Source organism: Oryctolagus cuniculus, chromosome X, assembly GCF_051225735.1.
Source record: "Oryctolagus cuniculus isolate XC-2025 breed Fujian yellow rabbit chromosome X, ASM5122573v1, whole genome shotgun sequence".
Lineage (NCBI taxonomy): Eukaryota > Metazoa > Chordata > Mammalia > Lagomorpha > Leporidae > Oryctolagus > Oryctolagus cuniculus.
Genome location: NC_142888.1, coordinates 129853372 through 129866641, shown reverse-complemented (window position 1 = coordinate 129866641; position 13270 = coordinate 129853372). Strand labels below are relative to the sequence as shown.

The window sequence follows — 13270 nt, the reverse complement described above, 5'->3', positions numbered from 1 at the left end:
GTCCTGCAAAGTTTCCCAGGTCCTGGGGTGAAACCTCTATCCAGACCATGCCACTCTTTTTGCCGGCATCAAAGTCCCACCATGCGCAGGCACCAGGGTATGTGCTGCCTGAGGGCAGGTGTCAGTGTCTACATTGTTCTGCATTGCACTGCACTGCACCCTTACCCAGCGCTGCACTGGCTCCTGGAAAGCACTGCATCCGCAATGGTGGAAGGGAGGGAGGGAGGGAGACATAAAGGCTAGAACTTGTTCTGAGTTCTGATGAATCTTGGGAGACAGAACTCATAAGAGCTGACTGCTGAGCCTAAAGCAGCAGGTAGAAGAGAGGGGCTCCAGTGGATCATCTTGGGGGGGTGGGCTCAGTGTGCCTTCAAAGTGACATCCCTGCTGCATTTTCAATTCCACTCACCCTAAATTCAGGTTTCAGTTCATACCCAGTCAACTCAGAGATTTTTCCACATGGTTGGGAACAGATCTCTTCCATGACTGATAGCCCAGATAGACTCCAAGTTTTAGCCAGAAATCAGTCCCCCAGATACCCAGTTCTAGCCATTGCACTGGGGAAAGGCCTGAGCAGCCAGCGGAGTATGACACGAAAGGAGGGATCACATTCACACCACGGGTGAATATGGTAATAAGGGCAGGCAGGGAGGGAAGTGGGGAGGCAGGCAGCTATTACCTAGAGACTTGGGGAAGTAGGTCTCACTCAGGGAACGGCGAGCACATGACATAAGTTAACTCATTAATCTCACGACAACCTGACAAGGCTGATGCTGTTATCATCTCCATTGCACAAATTCACATCTAAACACTCTGGCTCCCAAAGCACAGGTGAATGGGGGCATGAGCATCAAAGGAACAGTTAGGGTAAGAACTGCACCAAGAACAGTGAGCTCTGGGGCTTATGAAGCTGCCTTGACCTGGCATACGCCAGCTCTTGGAGGGAGAGTCGTACGGAGCTCAGCTGGGGGAGCTGAGGTGGGGGAGAACGTGCCTGGCATGCTGAACCACCATTGGCTGTCACTAGCCACCCCAACGCCAAGCTCCAGACTGGTGCCCCAAAAACTCTTTGTAGAATGAATGAAACATCCAACAGGATACACAGAGGGCAGGAGTTTGCCCAATAGGCCTGGCAAGCTTCTGTGGTTGGTCTTGGACAATGGGCAGGAGCTCCCAGTGTGGACACCATGATATCAAAAACTTGGCATGTTTGCTGAAGTCTTTGTCTCTTTACAAAGGTGGGGGTGGGGCAGTATACCTGGTATCGGTCATGCATAGTCCTTACCCCGGGCGAGGACTCCCTCAGGAGGCATCCCACGACAGGCTGGATTCTAGTGAGTGTAACTAAACCTCCTGCCCTCACTGAGAAGCCCCTCGTGAGCTCCAGGTCCCTAGGTGCCTACAGGATCTCACTATCACTGGGGGAAGCCAGGGAGCCCCTGAACTCCACATGGTCCAAACTGACATGACCTGCTGCCCCTCAGCCCCAACTCCGATCTCCCCAATGGCTTACCCTGAGAAAGGCTCATCGTTCCCCACATGTGCTTAATTCAGAAACCCAGGAGTCAACCTTGATATCTCCCACTCCATCCCCATCCATCCTGACAGCTGCCTCCCTAGGTCCTGCCTAAATGCTATCACAGACTTCGGCCTCACTATTTCTCTGCCTTGGAATCCCAGCCCTGCCTTTTCCCTAACTTCCACACCACATGTGCTAGTTCCTTGGTTCAATGCCTGGGCCTGTATGTCACACCCACTTCCAAAACCCATGAACAAAAATTTAAAGTTTATAAGGCAGGGACTTGCCTATTTTGCTTAGTCACTACTTCTTAGAGCCTAGCCCAAGAGCGAGCACATAATAGGTGCTTGATACATATTTGGAAAATGAATGAATAGATAAATGGATGAATGGATGAATGTATTCTCTGAACTTATCCTGCACTTTCCCAAATCGACACCTTGTTTCCTGTTCACTATTTCCTAGTTTATTTCTGTTGCAGATGTATCATCTCCTGACAATGAACTATGAATAGAGGGTCACATCTATGTGAGCAGGAACCATGTTGCCTCGTTCCTTGCTGGGTTCTGAATATTTAAAATAGCATTAGGTATTTGCATACTGAATGGAGGGATAATTTATACAATAAATTCCAAACTGCCCGTGGGCATTCAAACCCCTTCAAGATCTTCCGAGACCTAACTTTCAGCTTCATCTCCTGTGAGAGTTTTTCATTGCTGAAGCGTAGTGGCAGTGTGGCCAGGGCTGGTTCTGGCCATCCTGAGCCTATTGTGATACCTGAGGACCATCCAGATACACACCTTGCCTGCCACAGATGAGGCTGTGTTCAAAGCACTTGTATGTTCCCAGTTCAAACTTTCAGTATCCCTCTCTCTGGAGAGGATGCTCACTGGCAAGTGGTATTAAGGGACAGAGGTGCTCAGATGTGCAGAAGAAAGCGTGCAGGGTCCTAGCCATTGGCAGGAGGTCTAGTGATGAGGCTGCCCCAATGCTAGCTGCCCCTTCTGGCTGCAGGGTGACATGGGCAGAGCTCGCACCTGCTGGTCCAGTCTCAAGCTCAGCTGGAAGGCCAGAACAGGGTGCCAGGCTTGATGGAGCTCTAGATTAAATTCTGCCCTGCTCCAGGCCTACCACCTGGCTGCAGAATCTGCCCTCAACCAGACATTCAAAGAGCTCCCTTGCAGATGCAGTTGCCCAAATAGCAAAGGGGCTGCCTCCAAAGCCTGAGGGGCCTGGAATGGGTGACTTTCTCCAAGGATCACCTCAGGAAGCCAGGGTGAACTTCAAAGATCCTAAATTATGGGCTGCAGTTCCAGCAGGGTTTCTGGGAGAGGCCCAACAAAACCTCTCACCTCGATCTCCACTGCTTCTTATATGCACAGCACCAAGGAGCTCCAACCGGCTCGCTCCCCATGCTCTGAGATTGGGAGGCCCAGAAATGCTCTGGGCCAGGCAGGCAGCAGAGGCAGGTGCCATGGCAAGGCCACCCCTCCCTGTTACTCTCACCAAACCTTGCATGGCCAAGCGACTCCTCGACCCCCCTGCACCAAGCCATCTCCAGCCACCCTCCCAGCTGCCCTCTCAGGAGAGGACCAAGCTCCACTGCCTTGGTGCAAGCTAGTGTGTGGCACTAGGTGCCTCCACTCTTAGAACCCTCATGGTTTCATTTGGCTGCTTTGACAAGGGACAACATATCCTCATACAGCCACTGTGCTCAGCCCCCTTGTCAAGCCACACATATGAAGGCCCAAGTCAAGCCCTGTTCTAGAACCCATACACTTTTACTGGCCGCAGCCCCAACCTCTGTGGAAGCCACCAGCCCAGCCTATAACCACAGGAAGATGTCAGCCCAATGCCAGCCCATTTTCTTACCAATTAGATGGTTTCAGAAGAAGGGGCTCCTGTGGCCACAGTCAGCATGCGTTGGTCTGTCTGTGCAGCCTCCAGTCAGAGACAAGCCTTTGAGAGCGCATCAGCACCTGAAGCCATCAGAGACCTCCTGCTGCTCTCGTTGCTGGGCCAGTGGGATCCCTGAGCCCCCAACCATATATCTGGCAGCTTCTCAATCAGAGAGGTGCCCCACCCTGGCCAATGTCAGCAGGACAAGTTAGCAGAGATCCGGAGGAGCTCATGCTCATAGAAAGGGAAGCTTGAGAGTGTGGCCCAGGATGCCAGCTGCCCACTGGAGAAGCTGAAGTGATGGCTGGATCCTGAGCTGCCTCACTATGGAAGCTGCTTGTCTGCCCAGATCCAGGAGCCAGCCCCTCCCAAGCTCCCCAAGGAATCTTCCTCTACATGGCGTGTGCTCAGGGCTTTGTGTCTGGGGATTCAATGCCTCCAGCTCACAGCCAGCTTGCACCTGCCTTGAGACCTTGGCACAGTCCAGGCAACTCACCTGAGATAACTGGGAGAGAGGAGAGGTACCTGGGGTGTGGCTGACCTGAGGACAGGAGTCCGTCGTTCACCTGTAAGGTCCCCTGGGCTTGGTCTCCTCAAAAAGTTGGGCTTCAGAAATGGAAAGGGGGCAAGAGCCCTGGGGTGGTTAGCCGTTTGTTCCTTCTCATGAGACTGGGACTTGAGCCCCCTCTCTGTACCTTCATGTTCCCCTCATCACATGCCCACCTTTCGCTGCCTGCCTTCCTCCCAGCTGCTAGGAAGGCAATCTGAGACAGAAGAGCTGGAACGCTGCATTTCGGCTCTTGCCCAGGACTGACAGGGAACTGGGGACCTGCCCAACAGGGCAGGGCATGACCAGAGGCTTACAGCTTTCCCCACATACGCTGATGGCTTGTAAAAGCAGCCCCTGCTCAGGGTCTGTGTGGGAGCCTTCAGTGACATCATACACACAAAGCCCAGGGAGCACAGAAGTGCATGTAATGTGAGTGTAACCGCATAGAGTATTTGCAAGGATACACACAACGTCAACCCTGAGCATTACCACTGTGGAGGGACTTGTCACTGGGGGCAAGGAGCTGAATCAGCTATGCCTGGAATGGTTGGTCACCCTTGGTGAGAATATTCCCATGTACAATGTGTGTAATGAAATATTTCTGTTTTTTAAATATATTATTTATTTATTTGATAGGTAGAGTGACACACACAGAGAGAGGAAGAGACAGAGAGAAAGGTTTTCCATCTACTGGTTCACTCCCCAAATGGCCACAATGGCTGGAACTGAGCTGATTTGAAGCCAGGAGCCAGGAGCTTCTTCTGGGTCTCTCATGCAGGTGCAGGGTCCCAAGGACTTGGACCATGTTCTACTGCTTTCCTAGGCCATAGCAGAGAGCTGAATTGGAAAAGGAGCAGCTGGGAAACAAAACGAAACAAAACGGCACCTATAAGGGTTGCCAGTGTTGCAGGTGGATGCTTAACATACTATGCCACAACTCCAGCCCCTAATGAAATATTTCTAAAGGCAATGCATAGAGCACATCGAGGGTGCGCCTGTAGAAAATGATGGGCCGAATTGCCTTACTTTGAGGGGGAACGTGTTTTTACAGAAGGCACTCCCTAAAGGCCAGTTGGCTATCACCAAGGCTGGAACTGCTCTCTGGGAACTCTAATCTAGAGGCCATCACACCAGCCCTTTACTTGTGCCAGGTGCCAGAGGTGCAGAAAGAGAGGAAAGCCCCTGCCCTCCAGTAGCTCTGAGCCAGTGGTAGGACTCACAGCGGACCCCTCCAGTACCAGATGAGTGAGCAATAAACAGCAGGCTGCAGGATGACTTTCTCCCCTCCCCCACTCACCTGTAGTGCACTGCTTTCCATGGGGAAGTTCATGGCTTCTTGGGAGAAAGGTTAGGCTCATGATGGAGAGGTTGAGCAAGGCGAGGGTGAGGGGCAGGGGCAAATCGTGGATCAGAGCCTAAAGGCCTGAATGTCAACCTACCTCCTGGCATGCTACCCCACAATACAATTCCCACACTTGCTAAAGAACCCTGCAGAGGGCCTGGTCCTGTCTTCTAGAAGGTTATGGAGCCCAAGTTGAGGCAACTCTGGCTCCAGGGCCCCTCAGGAGGGTTCTGAGGCCTTCCTGAGCAAGCAGGTGTGGAGGTACAGCAGGATGGCAGGACTAGCAACTGGCTCCCAGCAGGGCTGGCAGAGGGCACCCCAGACCCAGGTAAAAGCTCCATCTGAGCTCACCTCGCTCAGCGGTGTTCCTCCAGGGGAGTCACCATGCTGTTTGTTTGCAGCTTAGCTAAATTGCTCCCAAAGGGGAGCCTTTGTTTCACAACAGATTTTCAAGCAGACTTTTCCTGCAAACATGTCTGAGGCTGCACAGCACACACACACACCCAGGCCCCAGAGGGCAGACCTAGCCCCGCACACCAGGCTACACCTTGCTGTTTCTCTTAGCTTCCCTGCTTAAGGGCTTGGTTGGGGTACAAGAAAGAGGCGGCCATGAAAAGACCGTGCAAGTGCAGGCCTCTTGGTAGCCTTAGTGTCTGGCCCCTCTGCGTGCTTGCCTTTCGTGGCACCAAAAGCAGTGGCAGTGTTGAGCTGCTGGACTGCCCTCCCTGGCATGGGCAGGATGCTCCACCTCCTCGCTTCCCTCAATACTCCCGTGTTTTGGGCCATGTTGGTCCTGAGGCTGCAGGGTGTGGACAGGTGGCCTGTAAGGAAGTATCCCCCAGGGCTGACAGGAGGCCCCCCGTCCTCGTCTAAGAAGTATGGCAAGAGTGGAGGAGCCCCTCATTGTGTTGGGGCCCACTGGGGACCAGAGAGTGGCTAGCAGAGCAGGCTCCAGGACTCAGGAATCTTCTGTGTCTCCATCTTCTGCGTTTTTCTTTCTCCATCTCACTCTCTCATCTTCTCTCGTGCACACACAGAGGGTTATGTTCATTTCATACCCGGAGTTGAAAATGGGCCCTGACACTGCATTGGGCTGCTGGTAGCTGGCAGGAGAGGGGGCAAGGGTGGCCCAGACAGCAAAAGGCAGAAGGTAAAGAGGGAGGGCCCAGGCAGTACTGAAGCCTCACTGGCGCATCCACAGCCACAGGTTGGCAATGCAGGTAGACCCCAGCATGCTAAAGAGCAGAGCCACCCTGTGGCATAAGGTGGTGCCCTGGTCCTCCAGGGCATGCGGACACTTGGTGATTACTCACAGCTGCACAGGGACCAAGAGCCGAGCTGATGAGCCGGGCTGTTCTGGAAACCCCTGACATCTCAATAGGGCAGAGGAGGCAGCGAGTTCCTCTTGGTGAGAAGCAGGGGGTCCAGGCTTGGCCTCGTGGACCCAGGGTCAGCTGTCTGTGTGGATAGGCCTAGCAACCTCAGCCCCTCCCTCTGAGTTCTTCCGACAGTAGCGAGAAGGAACTCACCTGGAAGCTGCAGGGACAATGGACAAAGGAGTGGGAGTATCTCAACTACGGGACCGGAGGAGCTGGCCTTGTGGAGTTGCTCATTAAGCTGCTGCCCTTGTTGCTGGTATCCTCATATCGAACTGCCAGTTCAGGTTCAAGCCTTGGCTGCTCTGCTTTCAACCCAGCTCTGGCCATTGTGGCCACTTGGGGAGTAAACCACCAAGTGGGAGATCTTTCTCTCTGTCTCTCCCTTTCTCTATCACTCTGCCTTTCAAACATATCTATATATCTATATATATAGAGAGAGAGAGCGAGAGATAGAGAGAGATTTAAAACAATAGAAGTGTAAAATGGGGATGTGAACCGAAGGTCTGTACATAAAATAATCATGCAGTCATCTCTTGCCACCTGGCTTGCAGCCTTGCACTTACTCAAGCCCAAATTTAAACCCAATGAACTGGCGCTGTGGCATAGCAGGTAGCAGCAGTACCAGCATCCCGTATGGGTACCAGCTGCAGTCCCGGCTGCTCCACTTCAATCTAGCTCTCAGCTATGGCCTGGGAAAGCAGTAGAAGATGACCCAACTCCTTGGACCCATGCACCTGCGTGGGAGATCAGGAAGAAGCTCCTGGCTCCTGGCTTTGGATCCACTCAGCTCCAGCTGATGTGGCCATCTGGGAGTGAATCAGCAGATGGAAGACCTCTTTCACTCGTGTGCTCTCTCTGCCTCTGCCTCTCTCTAACTCTGCCTTTCAAATAAATTAATTAAATTAAAAAAACTCAATGGATAAGAAAACTCTGGGTAGGGGATAGTGCTGCAAAAGGAAGTCCTCTTCATTGTGGCACTTAAGGATGCCCTGAGGGCCAGCCTGTTCCTTACCCACTCCCCCTGTTGCAGTAGAACCCGTCACCTGGCAGGAGGCACCCCGATATGCAGAGGAAGATCCACAATCCTTCTTGTTCTTAAGCGACAACATAAAGCTGAAGGTGAAGCCAAGTCAGTGCAAAGGAGTCCACTAGGATCTTGGCCACCATGCCATATTTGCTGGAATAATGCAAGATGTATCTCTAGAGGAGAACACAAATATTGGAGTAACATTTTGTGAACAATAGTTCACAGTCATAATCTCTGATCTTCTTAGGATGCTTCAAAAACAATCTGGAAAGCACAATGGGTATTCCCCCAGGACTATAAAGGGGAATTGGATTAAAAGTTTCTCCTACAACTATCTCCAGACTTCTCCTCCTTGATTTTCCTATTGGTTGGAGCCAGAAGGACAAAATATTTTCTGAGACTCTGAAGGCAAAATAAGAATGATAAGCTAGTGACTGAGTACTTTTGCTTGTTTGAGATAGCAGTTTGGGGGCCTGTGCTGTGCTGTAGCAGGTAAAGCCACCGCCCGCAGTGCCGGAATCCCATATGGGTGCTGGTTCTAGTCCCAGCTGCTCCACTTCCAATCCAGCTCTCTGCTATGGCCTGGGAAAGCAGTGGAAGATGGCCCAAGTCCTTGGGCCCCTGCACCCACATGGGAGACCCAGAAGAAGCTCCTGGCTCCTGGCTTCAGATCGGCACAGCTCCGGCCATTGTGGCCAATTGAGGAGTGAACTAGCGAATGGAAGACCTCTCTCTCTCTCTCTCTCTCTCGCTCTCGCTCTCGCTCTCTCTCTCTGGCTCTCCTTCTCTCTGTGTAACTCTGACTTTCAAATAAGTAAATAAATAAATCTTAAAAAAAGAGATAACAGTTTGTTGTCAATAGATCAATACAATAAGAATTAACTTCACAATACCACCTATAGGTTGTTAATACATTTATTGTGATCACTCACAATAAGGCAGGTATGACTATGCAAAAACAGCTATTTGTCTTGTTGCTTTTTTCTTTTTAATTTTAGAAACTCTATGTGGAATTACATGCATTATAAAATATAAGCCTTTTATATACATGTGATTGAGGTTGGGAAAAATCTGTGAACTGCAGTGAGTCCTAACTTCCTTCTGTTAATCATTTTTCAAAAACTTCATTTATTGATTTCAGAGGTAGAGTTGCACACAGAGAGAGGGAGAAACAGAGAGAGGTCTTCCATCCACTGGTTCACTCCCCAAATGGCTGCAACAGCCGCAGCTGGGCCGATCCCAAGCCAGGAGCCAGGAGTTTCTTCCAGGTCTCCCACATAGATGCAGGGGTCCAAGCACCTGAGCCATGCCCCACTGCTTTCCCAGGCCATAAGCAGAGAGCTGGATCAGAAGAGTAGCAGCCAGGACACGAATCAGCGCCCATATGGGATGCTGGCACTGTAGGTGGAGGCTTAGCTTACTACACGACAGCATCGTCCCAATTTTTAAAAAAAATTATTATTTTCATATTTTTAAGTCACACACTACCTTTTTCCAGAAGCAGCAGAAAGGATATTATTATTATTATTATTGTTATTACTATTACCTTTGTATGGTATGTTTCTCCCAGAGGCAATAAGTTTCATGAATTGTTTTATTCAAAAGTGAATGAATGGATGAATATAATTAATTAATTCAATTTTTAAATTTAATTTCTGAATTCAATATAATGTCTATATTTTAAAACTGTAATTCCTCTAGTCTTCACAGCTAACTTTAATTAACCCAGAGCCATGAGTGGCTTATTGGAGTCTGACCCCCTGGAGCAACTTGATTTGGCTTCAGTCTTTGGACACAGAATACCAAATCAATATTCCTGACTTAATTTTATTCCCAAGAGGTCTGTGAACTAGAAAGTCTTTTTCCTATTATTTGTAAAGGGTGGAATCATTTCAGCATTTATTGTAATCCACTCCAAAGAATAGTCAAATCTCCCTTTCTTTGTAGTCTAGTTGCACTTTAGAGCAGTATAACCACAATTTTTGCCCTCATCTACTTGAATGTAGCTTTGACTACAGAGTAGTGGAATTCACATGACTTCCTACAACAGTAAGCTTCCCTCCTCTCCTAAATAACGGCCTTTTCCCAGTGTCTTCTGCAACAGCATGACCACCATTTTTCTAGAACACTTTTTACCTGCAGAGAATGTAACTTAAAGTCTGTTGATTTGAGATGATTCCCTAGAGCAGTCAATTCTCACGTCCTCTCCAACATTTGTTGTCTTTTCTCAGTATCCTTTGCAACAATGCAACAACTAATTTCTTAAAACTTTTTACCATCCATGTTGAAAGTAGCTTAAAGGATTGACTATAGAATATGAGACTCCTATGATGCCCTGTGATAGTCAAGTTCTGTCTTGCCTTTTCCTAACAACTTCTGCAAATGTATAGCCACCATTTTTCTAAAACTTTCCCTGTCCCATAGTAAATATAACTAGAGGATTGGCTACAGAACTTTGGGACTCATGCAATGCCCTAGATGATCACGTCTCTCTCCTCCAAAATGGCTGCCTTTTCCCACTATCCTTTGCAGTAGTACAGCTACTATGTTTTCCAGAACATTCCCTAACGCACACTGAATGTAGCTTAAAGGATTGGCAACAAAATCGTCAGACTCACTTGAGTGGATTTCCTAACAGCCAGGAAGCATAGTAGGTTTATTTTCCTTACCTTAGTCCCAGCCTGATATAGAGATAGATAATAGATAGATGATAAGTTGGTAGATAGATAAATAGATAATTTTAAATAAAGGAAAGTGTAATTTCACAAACTAGAGTTTTAAAGTACTTTATACAGTTTTTCTTCTGTATCCACAGAGGGTTGATTCCAGGAGTTCCACAAATACCAAAATGCACAGATGCCCAAAGTGCTTACATAACTGCATAAAACCTTTACACATACTCCCTTATACTTTAAATCATCTCTGGATTACTTATGATAACTGATACAATGTAATATTATGCAATAATTATTAGACTGCATTGTTTGGGGGAATAATGGCAAGAAAAACCCCATATATGTTCACTATAGATGCAATTTCCTTCTGAGTATTTTTAATCCACAGGTGGTTGAATCTGCGGATATGGAATCTGCAGGAAAGGAGGACTACTGACTACTGAGCCATACGTGCTTCAGGCGTCTGGACTCCCAGGGTTGACCCCTGAGAATACTAAAGGGTAGTCCTGACCTTCCACAGAACCTCCCTGCCCTGATTTGCTTGTTCAGCAATCAGAAGCTTCCTCCTCCTCGTCAATCAGCTTCTGATCTTGTGCCACCTACTGTGGTCAGACTAAAGCCCCTACAACTGATCTAGCCAACTGTGTCAAGGACCTTCTGATCTTGTGCCACCTACTATGGTCAGACTGAAGCCCCTACAACTGATCTGGCCAACTGTGTCAAGGACCTCCATGGGAGTCATATTCCAAACTGGCTGGGCTACAGCAGAGCCAGCAGCCTTTGGTTCCAAATTCTATAGACTCTGGGAGAACCCCAGAGACTGGGATCCATGTGCCATCATTTCTAGAGAGAAAAATAGAAGCCCCAGGAGCACCTATAGAAGTTGGCCCAGGGATTGCAGGACACAACACATGCCAGAAAGAAGGCAGAGTCCCCAAACTTCTTGGCAATCACTCATCTTCTGTTCATCACTGTTCACCAGGTGGTCCCAGGCCTCCCTTCGTTTATCTGTTCAAATGTTAAATGGGGGGAGGGGGAGGCACAGCAGGTTAAAGCCTCGGTCTGCAGCCCCAGCATTCCATATGGGTGTTGGTTCAAGTTTCAGCTGTGCCACTTCTGATCCAGCTCTCTGCTAATGCTCCTGGAAAAGCAGCAGAGAATGGCCCAAGTGCTTGAGCCCCTGCACCCATGTGGGAGATCTGGAAGAAGCTCCTGGCTCCTGGCTTCAGCCTGGCCCAGCACTGGTCATTGCAGCAATTTGGGGAATGAGTCAGCAGATGGAAGATCTCTCTCTCTCTCTCTCTACACCTCTCTCTCTACTTCTCTCTGTAACTCTGCCTTTCAAATAAATAAAATAATTTAAAAAAAAACTGGTTCAACTGTTTACTGACAGTCAGGCTCTGGGTTAGGTTAGTGGAAAGATAGCAAGACCAAGAGACAAGATCCCAATCATCAAGAAACTCACCATTTGTTTGTGAATAAAAAGGAGTGGAAACTGCAAAACAAGAAATAATCCATCACTGCAAATTCAGACAGAGAGAAATGTGTTCTATAAGAGGTTTAAAAACAGAATAGCAGGGCTGGGCACTGTGGTGTAGCAGGTAAAGCAGCCACCTGCAACACTGTCATCTCATATGGCTGCCAGTTCAAGTCCCAGATGCTCCCTTTCTGATCCAGCTCCCTGCTAATGGCTAAAGGCCTGGGAAAAGCTCAAGTGTTTGGGCCAATGCCACCCACATAGGAGACCCAGAAGTAGCTCCTGGCTTCTGGCTTTAGCTTGGCTCAGCCCTGGCCATTGTGGGCATCTGGGAAAGTGAACCAGCAGATGGAAGACCTCTCTCTCTCTCTCTCTCTCTCTCTCTCTCTCTCTCTCTCTCCGTGTGTGTGTGTCCCTCTCTGTGTAACTCTTTCAAATAAATAAATCTTTATTTAAAAAAAAAAGGTAACAGGATAGTGACAGGGGGCTGCTTCTTGAAAAATAGGAGACAATATTGAGGCAAAGATCTGAAAGTCTCAAAAGGTCCAGCCATGGGAAATCAAGAAAAAGAGCACTGCAGACAGAGAGGAAAGGCTATGGAAGAAGCAGGCTTGGGTGTTATAAGAACCATCATAGGCCAGCTCTGTGGCTCACTAGGCTAATCCTCCGCCTGCGGCACCGGCACACTGGGTTCTAGTCCCAGCTGGGGCACTGGATTCTGTCCCAGTTGCTCCTTTTCTAGTCCAGCTCTCTGCTGTGGCCTGGGAAGGCAGTGGAGGATGGCCCAGGTGCTTGGGCCCTGCACCCCCATGGGAGACCAGGAGGAAGCACCTGGCTCCTGGCTTTGGATCAGCGCAGCATGCCAGCCATAGCATGCCAGCTGTAGCGGCCATTTGGGGGGTGAACCAATGGAAAAAGGAATACCTTTCTCTCTGTCTCTCTCTCTCACTGTATAACTCTGCCTGTCCAAAAAAAAAGAACCATCATAAATGTCATGTGGCATGAGTCACCCTAGAGTGCTATAGATATGGAATTTTCTGGATATGACATAGCATGAACTATGTTTAGAAGGTGATCCTGGGCCGGCACTGCGGCTCACTAGGCTAATCCTCCGCCTGTGGTGCCGGTACCCAGGGTTCTAGTCCCGATCAGGCCTCTGGATTCTGTCCCGGTTGCTCTTCTTCTAGTCCAACTCTCTGCTGTGGCCTGGGAAGGCAGTGGAGGATGGCCCAAGTGCTTGGGCCCTGCACCCACATGAGAGACCAGGAGGAAGCACCTGGCTCCTGGCTTTGGATCAGCGCAGTGCGTCAGCCATAGCACACCGGCCGTAGCGGCCATTAGGGGGGTGAACCAACGGAAAAGGAAGACCTTTCTCTCTGTCTCTCTCTCACTGTCCACTCTG

General features: G+C 49.3%; 1 protein-coding gene across 2 annotated transcripts in view; it reads right to left on the bottom strand.

Moving 5' to 3' along the window:
- CNGA2 (cyclic nucleotide gated channel subunit alpha 2) overlaps positions 1–13270 on the bottom strand; it is a 46752-nt gene that overhangs the window by 13948 nt on the left and 19534 nt on the right. Inside the window, exon 3 of one of the 2 annotated variants that reach the window (XM_051833841.3) lies at positions 11857–11886. The exons of the other annotated variant lie outside the window; for it this stretch is intronic. Coding sequence (XP_051689801.1) covers positions 11857–11886 — 30 coding nt within the window. The remainder of the gene's footprint in view (positions 1–11856; positions 11887–13270) is intronic. 2 annotated transcript variants of the gene reach the window in all.